The sequence below is a fragment of the Molothrus ater genome, chromosome Z, assembly GCF_012460135.2.
Source record: "Molothrus ater isolate BHLD 08-10-18 breed brown headed cowbird chromosome Z, BPBGC_Mater_1.1, whole genome shotgun sequence".
NCBI lineage: Eukaryota > Metazoa > Chordata > Aves > Passeriformes > Icteridae > Molothrus > Molothrus ater.
The window spans coordinates 37,576,747-37,594,019 of NC_050511.2; the positions used below are offsets into that span (position 1 = coordinate 37,576,747).

Genomic DNA, 17,273 nt, shown 5'->3' on the forward strand with positions numbered 1-17,273 from the left:
AATTTACCATTCACAGAACACTGTTCTTACCCCATAGTTGTCCCCACAGGGGCAAAGACAGATTGAGCCTGTCAATTGACTCCAGAAGTTACAATGGAGTCTTTCCTAACTTCTCACCCTTTTGAATTCATTTTTGTACTATTTGCTTATGTTTAGATGGAGCTAGAGTGGCTGTAGTCATATAGCTTACCCTGTGAGGAGTGGTTGTACGTTGGGGGTGGGTATCTCAGAATACATAATATGTCAGCCTAAGGAGAGTGATTCCACCACAGCTGCTGATTCGTCAACAGGACACCTTCCTTTATCTCCCTTGGTGTTCAGCTGCTGTGCAGCTTATCAGCCAGAAAGGACCACTAAGTTCAAGCCTCTGCAAGAGCCTGGTGATAGTGTATCTACTCCACCCACCTTTAGCATGTACAGTGAGTGGGAAGTCAGGCACACTGGCGACATTCCACCCAGGGAGTAGCAATCCTATTTTCCTCTACAATTTCCGTACCATTATCTTTTTACCCCCAGACATTTTCCCACACCAGAGAACAATGGAGGCCCATGAGTGCATAGTTCCCCACCTACAAAATACAGGCACAGAATGTGAATATTTATGGACTGCCACACTGGCAAGCATTTTAAAATAATGCATATGGCTATTCAATATGAAGCTTTGGCTCAGAGGGCAAAATGCATGTGTAGAGTAATTCAGTTTGGACAAATCCCTGAGCAAAGTGCAGAGGACCTGGAACCTTCACAGACAATGCATTGTGTCTGCCCTCCTGCTGAGCAGGATCCTGCCCTTTCCTCTGGGTTCATGCCAGTCTGGGGCCAAGTAAGAGGATGGCCATGCAGTGGTCAGGGCCCAGCTGCCCTTCTTGATCCCTGCCTGGTGCAGAGGCAATGTGGGAGGAGAGCGTGAAAGCTGCTGGATGAACTGAGCTGCCATTCCCCAACTCCTGGTGGCTGCAGCGACTTCAAGTTGAAGAAACCCCAACAGCCTTGGTACAGGGAGACTCTTACTTTAAGTTGAATGATGGCTATGCCAGAAGGTAAACAAGTACTCATTTTTCATTTCCACATTCTAGCATCCTTAAATATGCTAGATAATACTTTAAATCCCTGTTAATGAAGTCCAAGCACAAGAAACACATTTGAGTCTCATCACCTCACTTACTTCCCTGATTCTGGCCTTAGTAGTTCTGAAGAGCTTGGTAGTAAGTCAGATGTGTTAGGTGTTTTTTACATACATAATTATGCTCTTTACTGAGGCACAGTACTACTACTTCAAATATAAAGACAGCAGGTGTATAAAAAATTTGTATTTTTTTTAGCTACAAAGAGTGTGTCTTTTCACATGTAATTCATGCACCTTGAGCATGCATCTCAACTAAACTACGCCTTCTTAGGGGCAAGGGGGGTTTAATGCACTACTGGGCTGAAAGCTGAAGTCAGTACACTTGAGGGGGGGAAGCTCATGAACAAATGCAGCTAATACCTCCTTCATCATTTGCACTCGACTATGCAGGCACAACTTTCTTCAGGATGCCTCCAATCATCAATCCTTAGTCCCCTGCCTGCTGAATATATGTCCACATGGAAGACTGAACATGGGCTAGAAAAATTGCCTTCTCCAGGACAGGATAGATGCAAAAATCAATTTTAAAATATAACTATTTCAAGTTAGATTTCAAGAAATATTGATATGGTATCAGTATGGAAGAAAAAGCCAACAACTTTCTATGCTAGAAAACTCCCATTCTAAGCAGCTATTTCAAGCCCTGGAAGCTTTAAGTAAAATTTTAACAGATGGGGAAGCAGTTTTAAATATAGCTAGGAAACAAACCCCACCAGAACAATTACATTAGGGAAAATGTATGTGTGTGATCTCATGGTTAAACAGCTAAATGACATTGAGTTACCTGTTTAAGAAAGTTAACTGTGTTGCAAACCTGAAAAACCTTCATATTTCTAAATTTCTGATAACCTACTGTTCACAGCAGGTTAGCAGCACTGATAACCTACTGTTCACAGCATAAAACATATTCCAGCTTTGGAAACATAGACATCAAAAGCATTTGAAATTCCTTTGAAATATGATGACAGCACTTTTTTCCAATAAAAAGGCAGCATAAATAAATAACTGCCTGTCCCTCCGTATCATTAAGAAGGACAGAGTATACACCTGGTTCAGAAGAGTTTATACACTTCAATCCCACCAGCAAAATTGGATGTAACTCTGTTAAAACTAAATAAAGCACAAAGGTAATATGCTTGAAAATGTGTTTAGGAAAGAACACAGAAGAAATTATTTGTGAAAGCAACACATCTGGAAGTTCATAGATAGCTGGCTTCAGATGGGTGAAAACCAGAACAAGACTTGGGATGCTAGTTCCCTGAGACCCCTTTGGCAATTCTAGCTTTCAGCTTCCATAAAAATAGCTAGGGAAAAAAAATTGAACATGATGGTTCTAAATCCAGATAATTATAGTAAATCCGTTTCTACACGTCAGGAAGATTGAAAACTACAACCTCAGGAAAAAAAAGAGAGACCTAAGTCTGATTTTCACTTTTTTTTAAAATTTATTTCAGATTCATAAATTAACAGTGGTTTCAATTTTAACACATAACTATTTCTCTTTTGAACAAGGTAAGATGGTGCATTACCACCTCTGGAAGGATTTCAAGTAAAACTCAAGTTCGTACTACTAATGAATGTAAATTCTTGACTGGTACAAGGATCCTCTTCATATTCTATGAAAATGGACATGTATTTTTCCCCAGTTGCCAAATATAATACCTCTATTTCTTAAAGCATTTTTGTCTGTATCCCCAAGGCCTTGAAAAAGATTCTTAGCAGCAACAAAACAGGACTGACCTGTTACCTAATCTCTCTTTCTTTCTTGAACACGAGCACAGCAGCAAATAAACTCCCATAAAATCACAGAACAGAAAACAACCCCACAAAATCTCAGTGGCACTGCTTGTCCAGAGATTGTTTAAAATATGATGACTAGTGTCTATCTTTTTAGTTCTCTGGAGAAATAAACAAGAATATAGCAGTCTACAAACATCTCAAACACTTACACAAGGATTCAGTAAACAATCAACATTAATAAATATCATTTGCTCCTTCAAAAGATTCATTTTTGAAGAAAATATAATTTATTTGGCTAGCACATGTTTTAGTGCAGTTTAAAATGGTCAGGTGGAACAACAAAACCCTGAAAACAGTTCATTTTTAGTACCTGCCCTTTTCTAAATGCATTACCTAGTAAACAAATACAAAACATCATGGCTTTCTATTAAAATGCTCAAACAATCTATTATAAAGAGCAGGGGTCTGTATTAAAATCCACAGTTGCTTGTACTAGCAATCTAAAAGAAAACACCCATATTTCATTGAACTTAAGCTGAAGGTTGTCTATGCTGCTGTCCTGTGAATTCAGAGGCTTTAGCCAAAGACATTTCTTTTAAGTGAATAATGGGCCTGTGTTGCAATTTATCAGTGCTTAATATCCCTCATGATTCTTGCTGGGTCCTCTTCTGTGAGGCTTTTCCCTGAGTCATGTATTTATTGGAAAGGCTGCCTAAATTGGGAAGAAAAAAGCATAATGCTTTAAAGGTATTATTTGTTGGTTTTTAAAAACCAAAATCAAACAAAAACAAAACAAACAAAACAACAACAACAAAAAAAAAACACAAAAACCCCAGAAGGACATAAATGAACTGAAACAAAAAGACAGGAGAAAATTACTGTCAAGTCAAACTACAATGAAAGGACACACAGTTCAACTTAAGATCATTACCTGCTAATGGAAAGTAGGAAATAATCAGATACAAAATTGAGAACTAGCATTTTCTTGAACTAAACACCTTATGACAAACCACTTTGGTGGTTTCACAAAATCCCCAAACTAAATTTGAAAAAGCTTACCAGGAAAGACAAAAAAATGTGTCTTCCCAACAAAACTGATAATTTGATTTGAGGTACTTAATTGCAGTCAAGTCTTCACAAACTTCAGAGAACTAATTAGGTCCCCCTCCAACTTCAGAGAGATTAGTGTATACAATGCATATACATGGTGCTGAAAGGTTTGCAGATTTGTACTAGAAATTGCAATTAAAACAAAAGCAGCTATTCTTAAAATCTTCATTGTACTTGCTAATAAGTGCGTGAAATTGCAGTAAGGAAGCTACATTGTTAATCAGGCATTTAAAGCAAAACATTTCTGATTCAGAAGGAGTACATAAAGGCCTTTATAATACAATCTCACTGCTACTTCTAAATGTAATTTTTAACTTCTTTGCGTTTTAGCAACCAAGGATGTGGTTTGATAATCTCTAAGTTAGTTTATCATGTATAATTCTAGACAATTACTGCAAGAAATCCTCACAGGAAAGCATTCCATGTTTTGTCCCTGAAAAATCAGAGAACCAACCCCATGTAAGCTGAAACAGGTGAGATTGATACAAGTCCACCATACCCTGCTGCAAAATAAATCCACCAGAGTCAGTGATATAAAGGCACAGAATTGTTATGCCTAAGTTTTGCTTCAAATACAAAACTCAAAATTTGTACACTTCTCCAGATTAAAAATTAGGTGGCTTCAGCCTGTTCAAGCTGCCACTGTGTTCAGCAAATTGGCTTGAGTTTCTATAAGGACTGATGAAGAATCATACAATTATAGAACGATTTGGGTTAAAGGTCATTTAGTCCAACTCTCCTGCTGTGGGCAGGGACATCTTCAACTACATCAAGTTGCTCAGAGTCCCATGCAACCTGACCTTGGATGTTTTCAGGGGTGAAGCATCCACCACCTCTCTGAGCAATCTGTGCCTGTGTTTCACCATCCTTGTTGTAAAAAACTTCTTTTTTTAGTCTAATGTAAATTGACCCTCTTTCTGTTTTAAAACATTACCCCTTACTATCCCCTGCTAAAAAGTTTCTTCCCACCTTACTTAAAGGCCCCTTTTTACAACTGAAAGCCCACAATAGCCTTCCTTGAAGCCTGCTTTTCTCTAGGCTGAACAACCCCAACCCTCTCAGCCTCTCCATAGGAGAAGTGCTCCATCCCTCTAATTATTTTGGTGACTCTCTTCTGAACTGGCTCCAATAGGTCCATGTCCTCCCTGTGCTGGGACCCCAGAGCTGGATGCAGGGTTCCAGGTGGGCTCTCACCAGAGCAGAGCAGAGCAGAGCGGTAGAATCCCCTCCCTCCCCTGCTGGCCAGGCTTTTACACATAGTTTCTGAATTGAAATGAAGATATACATACCTGACTGGGGACTCAAAAATACTTTTCCTTTTTGTTTCTTTTTTTCTTCATGCATAAGCACTCCCTATAAAAACATTCACATATCAATAAACCAACAAAACTGAAGTATTTGATTTCACAACATAGAAGTTTTTCCTTGAAAGCTTAGGTAAAGCTTTTCTTAATTACTTTATATGGGCTTTAAAACATATAAAAAGTAAAAGATGAAACCAAAGTGGCACTTGGTGTTTACCTGATTTAATCTACCAGCATGTTTGAGAGCAGTGGGTAAAGAAGGGGACCCGCACACCACTTCTGACTTTGAGCCATCTGAAAAAATCATAAGAAGGAGTTGCTAAGTGGAAACTAGTTTCCATTTCACTTATCATAAAACAGAAAAACACCAAAATATTTTCTATCTAGAATCAGAAAATGTAGACTGTGGGACATTGTTATTTTCCTCAATTTTATAACATGGAAAACTCACATAATGTGGAGACATACATTTAAGCTAGGAACCTACAATAAATTAATCTTCGTATCCTGCTCCAGAATCAGCAGAAGACAGGGAACTTAGAATGAATGAAGGTAAGGTGGTAAGTGAAGTGTCCACAGTCTCACAAAATGCAGCAATGCAAAGAGTGAAGTCTAGACTCTTTGATCCATTTGTTTGTAGTACTTTATTCAACTAGGAAGAACACTTGAGGCAGTAAGCAAGCAATAAAAGACAAAGCCCAACCTACAGCAATTCTTTCAAATTGAAACATATTGAGTCCCAAAATACAAATCAGATAAAAACACCAATTGCAGAATGTATTATTTTAGACATATATACTGTACAGCCTAATAATAGTTCTCCTGTGATGAATGCTAAATGTGATTGACTATGAAAGAGTCAGGAGTATTCCCCTCCACCTTAAAAGAGGCTCAGTATCACAGCAAACAGAATGGCTGGAAGAGAAGTTTAATGAGATAAGGTCAAAGATGAACAAACTCAAAAGTTAAATTTAGACTTGACATACACCTTCAAAAGGTTAGAAGCTGAATGAAGCATGGTTTCAATTTTTAATCAACTCTTCTGTCCCTCCAGTACTTCTAGTAGTCTATCAAAGTAAGAATACTTCTAAATATATTCACAATTTTGAATATACTTGCACCATTTTCCTCCCTCTTCCAGTATTTTAACACAGTCCTATGCTTTCTTCCACTAAATGCATCTGATTATGAAGAGTTTCCTGATCTAAGGCAGACAGGATATTTCTGCAAGTAGAGAAAAGCTGGTTTGAAAAATATGTTTATATAAAAGACTCCAATCTGTTCCTTTAAGAGGTCAAGTTATGACTAATTTGTAAAACAAATTTTTTCCAGCCTGAACTTAAGTGCACCCAGGTTTACGTACAGGGAAACAGTGATACTTTGCTCCTTTGGAAGCCAATCACAAATACCACCTACTGTCTTAAGTCTCAGTTTTATCTTAGAAAGGTATTCCTTCACAACACACATGATGAGTGATCAATCATATTTGAAAGATGACTTAGATGATTATGTACTTTTGCTTAGCGGTGATTCATTCAGGTCTGTCAGGATCTATAAGACGAACTTTTGTATCCCTTCAACTGCTGAATCAAAACCATTTTAATTTTATTCACAAAACTCAATCTGAGCAAATCTGTACACTTTTCATTTTGACTTCAGGGTCATATAGAATCGCTCTGGTTTAGGTAATGTGAAGAGCTGTAACACAAGCTTCTGTTGCAATTATGATGAAATGGAAGAGAAGCTTCCAGTAATTTGAAATGTTGGCAAACTCATATATTTTGATAACAATGAAAGCAATTTCAACATATTTGATACTCATACCCTTTTTATTACAACTATCTTATCAGCTAAGAGAAATCATGCCAAATCTCCCAGGATACAGCACATTTCTGAAAGGAAGGTGAGGATGAGGGGAAAATAGTTAAATGTGACTACATTAAAAAACCCCCCACATTTACATGATGCAAAAACCTTATTGGTTAGTCAACCACGTTAAAAATACAAAAAAACCCCATAAGTGCTATTTAAACTACTCGGCTTTATCAGTTTCATACCTGCAACTCCTTTGTATTGTGGGCATTCCTTTTTAATATGACCTTCTCTTCTACAGATAAAACAACGTTTTTCTCTTATGTCTCTGTCTTCCAGGAGCTTCCATTTCTCTGCTGATTGCCTGGGAGTCTTCTCTCTCCCAGTTTCCACTATTACCCTTGCTAGTTTCCTCTTCTGAGGTGTACATAGGTGCAACTTTCCCTCCTTGATTGAGTTCTCCTTTTCTGTTGGTTTATTCTGCATTTCTTTGTCCTCTTTGCTTTTTTTCTCCTTGATTTCTCCATACTTTTGTGTACCTTCATAATCACGACGCCGTCTTAGTCTGCAGGAGCAGAAAAGTGCTGCAGAATTCAGACTCCTTACATTCACACACAGACTCAATAAAAAAAACCAAACAGAAAACGCATGTGCTATCCTTAGACAAAATAATTCTCAAGCAGGATCAATAAAGTGAATTGCCGTACTTTTCCTTTGACTCTTCCACCAAACAGTGCTCCTCTTCATCACTCATGATGTTACATGTATTTAATAATTTAACTTTACAATTAGATGATAATACAGTCCTAAATTCTAATAATGGCAACTCAAAAAATATAAGAACAACTGAAAATCTGTCTCCTCAAGTTGCATACAGTGGAAGAGAAGAAATACCAAGCAAATTGCTAAAGAAGTACAAAAAAATAGGGCTACAGTTCTGGGTTTTTTCTATTTGTATGACTCAACCAGAACTCAGTTCTTTCCTTCTGAAACTGCATACTCACTTTAAATGTCTCTTCAGTTGAGAGAAGCTTCTAACACTCTGTGACCTGAAAGTCTAGTAGTGAGGAAACACTACCACTATCAGACTTATTTCATCTAACGTCATACATGACTAGAGAAGGTGACAGGAGTGAAATCTCCAAATCTGAAGGTGATACCAGAATCCTTTGGCAAGTTGGATGTCTTGCTAATGGCTAGAAACTTGGAAAATACTTCACAAAACTGAATGAAAGGCAAAAGAATGGCACGAGCTTCAAGGAAAGCTTCTTTTTAAAAAAAAAAAGGCATAAAAGGAAGGCCTGGGGAACTGGTCATTCTCACCTCTGACTGGTAAGATCATGGAGCAGATCCTCCTGAAAACTCTGCTAGGGCACGTGGAAAACAGAGAGGCAACTGGTGACAGCCAACATGCCTTTGCTAAGAGCAAATCATACCTCACAAATCTGGTAGCTTTCTATAAATAAGGGTTACAGAAATGGTGGGTAAAGAAAGTGACTGATAACATGTACCAGGACTTCTGCAAAGCATTTGACACTGTCTTACACAAAATCTTTGTCTATAAAATGGAAAGATGGATTTGATAGGTGGACCACTCAGTGGATATGTAATTGGCTGGATAGTTTCACTTCAAGCATTGTGGTCAATGTCTTGATGTCTGTGTCAACACTAGTGATGAGTGGTGTTCTTCAGGGGTCTGTATTGTGACCAATATTATTTAACATTATTGTTAGGGACACAGGCAAATGTATTTAAATGCACACTCAGCAAGTTCTTGGATTATTAAGATTAGCTTTAAACAGATACAGGAAAGCACTGTTTTACAGATCAGTCAGAGCACTTAGAGAACTGGTTGCCACAGGAGACTGCTAAGGACACCAAGAGAATCAGGCTCAGGAAAAAAAACAAAACCCAAAACTAAAAGGACAAAATCATAAACAAGTCCAGTCCACAAATGAGCATTAGCAGAGCAGGGTAGGTATGTGCTCTAACATCTCTTATACAGGAACTCCAGATGCTGAGGGAATGCATGAGAAGAGACTACAGAAAACAACTAAGTTTTCCCTTCATAGACAGCACTCCCTCTTGCAATAAATGGCTGAACAGAGGATTAAAATCTATCAGTGGTTTTACCCCACAGGGCGTTTCTGTTCTTAGATGCACAATCCCATTTACTTTTCCTCTAATGTTGTATAGAATGTAGCTGAGTATGTGCAATGAACTGGTGTTTCACTTCAGAATGCAAGATTAAAAATCGATAGATCTAAGACAGCAGTTTGGATGTTGGGAAGACTTTCACACCACATTCGGCATTCTTTAATTTCAAACTATCATCAGCTACTGTGCTTGCAATTGCTAAAGCTGCGTAAATTGCCAAATTAACAGCATCAACAATGTAAGTTCACAAGTCTCTAATGTGTAGTGGAACAGCCACTTCAACCAACATGACGTTAGTATCTTTTTTTTTTAACTTAGTTACAGGAAAGTGCAAATGATTTCTAATGACAGCTTTTAACATAAATAGATTCTAAACAATGGTTAGATTTTTCCATCCATCTTAAAAGTGAGCATAAAGGTTTTAAGATTTCACTGTTTTTCAGACATGAAGTCCTTAAAGAGTTTTGTTGTAACTAAAATAAAATAAAATAAATAAGTAAACTAAACTAAAATAAAAATTAAAGGAGGAGTTTTAGGTTTAGGCATTTCATAAGAGGAAGAACAGCAAAAGCCACGTTGCCATTCATCTGTTGCCTGAAGAGAGTAGCTGAATATTGGACTTGGCTACTCAGGGACAGGAAGCATTCTCTTGGATGTAAAACAGGACATTGTTCTCATACATGTGTGCTTATGAGAAGTAATGCTGTGACATTCTTGCCTTGTTTTTGATAGGAATTGCATGATTCTGTGAATTTGACAAAATCATGCCTTGCTAGGAGCAGCAAAATTCTGGTAGTGAAGCTATTAAATAAATAAAAATACAGACTATATCCATATGTACTTTTCACAGCATGCAGTTATTCAGCTCTACGGAATATTTAGATTCTCTGTGACTACTCCTTTCCTATTTAACAAGATGGAGAGTCAGTATTGATACTTTAACAGTTCTGCAGCAACACTATCCACACCACTGCCAAAAGAGGTACTGATACATTTTAATTCAGGTTATGAAATAATGGAATAAAGTTACACACAGATGCCAATACTATACTCACTTTCGTCTCATGGGACAATCTTTCATGAAATGGCCAATTTTACCACATGTTCTGCAGCATCTATCATTTGGTGCCAATTCGCCTTCTGTTAGAACCTCAGGATCAAAAAAGTACTCCTGTAGAAAAAGTAATATATTTAAAATGAAAATCCAAACACCTGGAAACCAAGACAGATACAAAAGTGTTAAAACAGCAGTAAGAGTTACAGAAAGGAATACTCTTGGGGTCTGTAGCTGAACCCTGAAAGATCTAATGAATTAACTGGTCACTGATCTCTTTGACAGGCAGCCTACTCACCACCAGGTCTGCACACTGTTATAAAACTGCAGTTTTTAAGAAATGCTAAGGTGGTTTTGATTTGGATTAAAATATATAAATCTGTACAATTGAAGCGCTGACTTGACTAGTATTCTGCATACCAAAATATTTTAAATGCAAGTAACATCAAAACAGTACTCAGTGGTAACTTCCACGACATTCAGAGTAGTGTGGAAATTTAAGAGAAAGAGTTTACAGTGATGTAGCCATAGTCCTGCAAATGCTAAGTTATATGCCAAAGAGCTCACACACACTCCTCTTAGAAGTAACTCACCATTTTTGACGGGTATTCTTTAGGAAATATTTTTATAGGGGTACCAAATACCCTTCTGCCATTGATAAAAGCCTTCATTATAAAATTTGTCACTGTGGAAGAAAAAAAAAACCCAAACCAAAATAATCATTTAAATATCAAACTAGAATGTAAAATAATATTGAAGACAAGATCTTCACTTGGTAACTGAAATTGTTAACAGAAGACTTACTTTTTCTTGACAATCCAGCTCCAAGATTGTGGTTCAAATCAAAGGGATCTGTAGAAAATAACATGATAGGCATTCCTCAATGTGCAGACAAAAGAGTAGAAATTCTTTCCATGACAATGAAATGGGCCAGAAAACAGGTTACAGATTATTTCTAAAATATCTAACTGCATTTTCTCTGTCAGAGAGCACAGTGATAATAAACAGCGATAATAAACAGTAATCATAGAGAGTTGAATCATTTAAGTAAATACAGGCTCAGCTAAACCTAGTATTTTTGAGAACACTTCAATTGAATTACACCTAATTTCTTTGCCAAAGGATTTTGTTGAATCTATTTTTATGCCATTTACTTAATAACGAAAAGTGCAAAGTTTGCTTTGCAACTTCTTTTCAGTAGCCAAAAATCCCTTAAGAATAATGTTTAGCACTACTGAAACTCAATGGCAATTTTGAGATGCTTTCAAAACATGGGCATTTAAAAATTTATAATCTAGTAATAGAAAAATAAATAAGCCTTGTGAAAAAAGCAGAATTTTCACATTAAAGAAGTTCTGTATATTCCTGTATTTTATACGGTTTTACCTTCAATTACAATATATTTGGAGGTCCACTGCTTCTTGAAAGTTGTAAGCAGATTTTTTCTCCTGATGCAGATGACATGCTCTTTGAAATCAAATTCTTCTGTGTAGAATCGGAGAAGTCCCAGCCACAGTTGCCCAGTAGATTCAGTGTTTTTCCCATAGTCTGGCCAAACAACTGACTAAAATGACAAAAATATTGTTACATTCAGTACTTACATTCAGCATTTTCATGATTTTCATTATATATTTTCAACATTTCTTTTATACAGAAAAACAACAGAGTTACACTAGAATACTTCCTTTCATAACTTTTATTCATAATCCAATATTGATTTTAAACAGTATATTTTTTAGTCTATTAGTAACCAAAGTGGACAATTACTAGAACTTCTGGCACTAGGTTTTGCCTCTTAAGAAAAGAATTTATCAATTCACTTTATGAGTCTGTATAAAACAAAATTATTCAAGGAAATTAACCAGATATGACCAGATATATAGGTGGTAGCAGTTATCTTCATCCAAAGAGACAAAGAACAATTAATCATCCTTAACAGCTTAAAATAATTTTGTGATCTATTTTGTCAGATTTTGGAGGTTTTTTTTCAGAGATGAATTATGACCGACCATATTTCTAAAGCTTTACGAAACAGGAATAGGATTTTCAAAACAGGAGCTACTCCACTTCTATTCCTGCATTTGTTCTGGATAGAATGAATTTTTTTCTCAGTAGCTGGTATAGTCTGGGTTGTGTATTTAGCATAAGAATAATGCTGATAACACTGATAACTCACTAATATTTTAGTTGCAGCTCGGTAGTACCTACCCTAATGTCATGGACTTTCCTGTTTCCCACGCTCTGCCAGCCAGCAGGAGCACAAAAAGCCAGGAGGGAGCACTACCAGGACAGCTGACCCAAAGCAGCCAAAGGGATGTTCCATACCATGTACATGAACTCAGGGGGAGTGGCCAGGAGGTACTTACTGCTGCTGAGGGATGGGCTGGGCGTCAGTCAGCAGCTGCTGAGCAGCTGTGTTGGGCATCTCTGGTTTCTCTTGCGTTATAGTCCACTCCCTCTCTTTTAAATACTACCATTATTACTACTACTGCTACTACTGTTATTATTAACATTGTAATGTAATAATCATTGTAACAATTAAAAGTACAAGGACTATTATTTTATTTTGTTTCAATTAATAACGTGTTTTTATTCCAACCCACAAATTTTACTTTTTTTCTCTTTTAATTAGCTGTCCCACCAGGGAGGGGTGTGGGGAAATGGGAGAGTGGCTGTGTGGTGCTTAATTGCCAGCTGGGGTTAAACCACAATATTCAACCTCTATATTAGGGAACGCTGTCTTTAAAAGGAATTTCTATTCATTTGCCAAGCTACAGACAACATTTCCAATTAGCCTGATTTACTCACCAACTCCTCTAGCTTATCAAAGAAATATACATTCCAGCCATCAACCAAAATTTCAGGCTTTTTTGGTTCTTTGTAGATCTGAAAGAGTAGTATTAAAACTCATTAGAAGAGCCTTTCACATTCAGCACTGACATCCTTCTGATCAATACCATGTCCAGTTACTCATTTCTTTACAGTATACTGTACCTCCTGAAGAACAGGGATGACTGGTGGATTTCTCTGTTGAAGGAAATAAAGCACCATAAGTGTATACGCGTAAGATGACAGGCTACCTCGAGATGCATCTCCAATGTCACATATCTAGAAAAAGAATCGTGATTATTATCTTTCATGGTGACCATCCCTTGCTGAAGGAACTACTGCTTCTAGAATGCCTGAAACATACTTACCTTTGTAAAGACTTTCATTGTGTAACACAGATATTTTACTCTAGGATCAATAGCTGCGTATGATGCCAGAAGTCTGGTGTTATGCAAGGCCTACAAAAATAAGAAAGTCATGTAGATAATAAAGAAGCTCTGAAGTTATGAAGAAAATAAGCTGAAAACATGAAAAAGAAAAACTCTAACGTGCATCATCAACTAATACATATGTGAAGCCCTGTGTAGTAGGAATATATATTGAGAAAGGAAGCACTCAACAATGAGGTTATCACCCGCTCTTTTAAAAGCCTATCAACTTCCTTGATCTGTATGGAAGTGGTACAAAGCAGCATTCACAGAATAATACTTCAAAACAAGAAGCATTAATCTCAGACTATAGTTTCAAAATATTTGGTAGAAGGTTGAACCCAGAGATTTCAGTCCAGATGTGTAAGAGCTACCAACGGACACATATGAAAGCATAACTTCAAGGAGAACACTTTCACACTTAGTGGTTATCCTCCTCAAGACTTCCTTTGAGCCCATAAAAAACCTTCAGAAAGCCTAAACATTGTCTCTATGACTTAACTTTCCTTTGCTGTTTCAAGGAACAGGGTTTTGAAAATTAGAGACATTGAAATAAACTAAATCTGTTTTCAAAAAGTTTGGCCAAGAATACATGGATTGGTTTTGTTTGTGGTTTGTTTTTGTTTTTTTTTTTTTTACTTTCTGATATGTTACAGTTCAGGCAAGCTGGGTTCAAAATCACTCTTTCAGTTCTCAAGGCTGGGCAAGAGCCATGATGCTAAGAGGAGTCTAAAAAAATCTTCAGTTTATTTTGACTCTCATTTGACAAAGACTTACAATACTTAAACCACTCTTTCTTACTATAACTGAAAAACTAATAGATTTTCTTAGGAAGGACAACTCTGAAATCACAACTGTGCAGCTGACTCACTCATAGTCAAACAAACAAAACCAAAAAGGTTTCTTTGAAACACAAAACTGCAACAGGTAATTGGAAACAGTTGCTTTTTGAACCTCAACCAAACCATCACTTCAGTCTCAAGAAACAGACTCTCAGTTTTTTGTTACACAACATAAAATAAAAAAGGAGATAACCTTACCAGAGTATTATATAAACTGATGTCTACTTCAAGACCACTTCTGACATGGAAAAATTTGACAATTGGGACTTTAGCAGTTGTTATAGGCAAGACATTTCTTAAACCTAGGATGAAATGTTTTATTACTGAATGGCTACAATACAGTCCTACACAGTATCACTTAACTTCCAACTGTAGCCAAAAGGCTACAAAATAAAATCTTAGTTGACACCAAATTTGTATTTCAGTTACATTTTAACACTGATTTCAGAAATTTGTCAAACATGATCAATCTGATAAACATAGTTTATATAAATTCATGTTTAGCCCCCTCAAAAAATAAATAGCAGTCTAAATAAGAGTGTAGAATTTCTTTATAGAGAAATAAGCTTAAGACATAAATGATAGTTCATTACAACTCATTGGAGATACACCAAAACGAGCACTATAAAATTAATGATTTCTTGTAGAAAAAAGCAGGATTCAAACTGCAGACTTGTATCAGAATATCTTTTACTATCAACTTCACATACAAGTACGTAATTATTAAACTGAAGCCTCAAGTCTTAAATCATTATTTTTATGCGTGTAAGTTATAAGCATACTATCTGTCCAGATCAGATGTGGTCCCATAACATAATAACCTTGAATATCTATATATACAAACAAAAGTAAACCCAAACGTTAAAAATATTCAACCTCACTCTTACTAACATAAACTCTTTTATGTTATTTATATCTTAATGATTTTCACCCACAGTGCCCCAGAACACTGTCACTACAGCAAATGAAGTAACAAAACTATAATCACTTATTTTAATTTTCCAGAAAATTACCTGACTGTTTCTTGAGAACTTTTGCTAAATCTTCAATGATTCTGATGCAATCAAGTCCCTAAGACATTAAGAAAAAAAGCTGAAAGCTGTATCTGCTGCAAGTATTTTAGGCAACCTTTTATTATGTGCCCTTAAGCTTAAAGCTGTATAATCAAATGTTTCATGTTATACAGAATTATGCAAATACAAGAAATTCTTTCAAAATGGCATATGTAAAATCAACAGCTGATAATGTAATAATGGAAACTTTTTAAAAGCTGATATTCAGCATGAAAGGAGACAGATGTGCTCTTCCATTGTTTCCCATTCCCAGTTGTTCATGCAATCAAAAATGTTACTTATCTGCACAAATAAAGCTAGAAATGCAGAACTTGGGAGAAAACTGGCTACTTCATTCTTATCCCTAGGGCAACAGTAAACACCCCCAAAATAATCTGCCTCAGTGGTACCTTAGTATTTCCTTCTAATATTAAAAGCTTTTATAAAATAATGAATTTGTTATGCTAAATACACAATATAAGAAAATTCTGCATTTAATTAACCACAAACCAAAATCTGAACCTACCTCAGCAGTTTCCAGACCATCTATTGTCATACAGATATCAAGATCACTTTGTTTGAAGCCAAAGCCATTTTTTGAGGAGCCAAACAAATCCAGCTTGGTTCCTGTAAGGCATGAGTTGTATTACATCCATATATCAACAAAAAATATCAAATTATATATAACACAGAATCTCAAATTGTATGTAGCTGCAAACCACTGCATGTATTCTAATACAGGAGAGAAAACATTGTATTTCTGTAGTACATGAAAACTTTCTGATCAACTTTGCTTATGAGAAAAGAATCTCTACTATTATTGATTCAAATAAGCAGTCTGACAAATCCAGAAACAAGTTAGGTTTTCCAGTAATTAAATCATCAGCATATAGGTTCAAGCTGACATCTGACTGAAAAATGTTTTGTACAGAGATTCTCAGGGAAAGGGATATACCTGGCTCCAGCCAAAAAAAAGTATTTTTTGAATTTTAAAAGACCATGAACTGACGTCCAGGTGTTACAGGTAAGAACTCCAGAAAAAAACAAAGGAAAAACAAATCAAATGCCTAGGTTCTGTGAATAGGCCAGATCTTGTGCCCATATTTTAAAATATTCCAAGGCCAGTAAGTTTCAGTAGGAAGTACTAAAATAACCTTGTTATTTGTAAGAGCAGTTACAAAAATAAGTCTGATTAATAGTTAAAATAACAAATGTAAAACTATTCCACTTCTGCTTTGATTGTTTCTTCCTTAACTTGCCATTGTTCCTTCCTACTAATGTGTGCTATATATGAATAAATGAAAAAATTTCAAATTTAAAAAAGCCTGAAAAGACTTAGAACAAAAATTAATGTAATGAAGCATTCCAATGCTGAGCAACAATATGGGTTAAATATTCAAAACTAAAGTGTTTATTGTACTGAAATTATGTTTTCTTGGAAAACACTCAAGTATGAACAATCAAAAATATAAATACGAAGATAAAATGGCCTAATTACCCGGGAATTCCTGTCTAATGAAGATTTCCAAGCTTTGTCTTATATGTTCCCGAGCATGATCTTCTACTTTATTTGGAGCAAAATCATCTTTAAAAAAAGAAGAAAAAAAAGACAACAATTTAGGTAATTAGTTTTCACAAAGAGCAAAGATTCAAGTGAAAATAGAGAGGGGTTTACAGTGGGGCAGGGGAAGGGAAAGAGAAAGAGAAAATTCACATGTGAAGGAAAGAAAGCAAGGATGAAGTAGAAGAGAAATACCTGCTCAAAGAAAAACATTAATTAGACAAATAATGCATTTTGTCTGGTCAGAAATGGCGAGAG

At 36.1% G+C, this 17,273-nt stretch overlaps 1 protein-coding gene across 3 annotated transcripts in view; it reads right to left on the bottom strand.

Moving 5' to 3' along the window:
• Window positions 1–2,551: 2,551 nt before the first annotated feature.
• Window positions 2,552–17,273, bottom strand: part of TUT7 (terminal uridylyl transferase 7) — a 33,341-nt gene continuing 18,619 nt past the window's right edge. For 2 of the 3 annotated variants that reach the window (XM_036403295.2, XM_036403296.2), the window contains exons 15-29: window positions 16,953–17,039; window positions 15,981–16,081; window positions 15,416–15,473; window positions 14,601–14,704; window positions 13,501–13,590; window positions 13,298–13,411; window positions 13,112–13,189; window positions 11,690–11,867; window positions 11,108–11,155; window positions 10,897–10,988; window positions 10,305–10,420; window positions 7,338–7,657; window positions 5,498–5,574; window positions 5,266–5,329; window positions 2,552–3,578 (exon numbers count right to left, since the gene is read on the bottom strand). In XM_036403295.2, the coding sequence (XP_036259188.1) occupies window positions 3,511–3,578; window positions 5,266–5,329; window positions 5,498–5,574; window positions 7,338–7,657; window positions 10,305–10,420; window positions 10,897–10,988; window positions 11,108–11,155; window positions 11,690–11,867; window positions 13,112–13,189; window positions 13,298–13,411; window positions 13,501–13,590; window positions 14,601–14,704; window positions 15,416–15,473; window positions 15,981–16,081; window positions 16,953–17,039 (1,595 nt within the window). In that variant the 3' untranslated portion in view covers window positions 2,552–3,510. The remainder of the gene's footprint in view (window positions 3,579–5,265; window positions 5,330–5,497; window positions 5,575–7,337; window positions 7,658–10,304; window positions 10,421–10,896; window positions 10,989–11,107; window positions 11,156–11,689; window positions 11,868–13,111; window positions 13,190–13,297; window positions 13,412–13,500; window positions 13,591–14,600; window positions 14,705–15,415; window positions 15,474–15,980; window positions 16,082–16,952; window positions 17,040–17,273) is intronic. The other variant, XM_054517923.1, reaches the window with a different exon arrangement.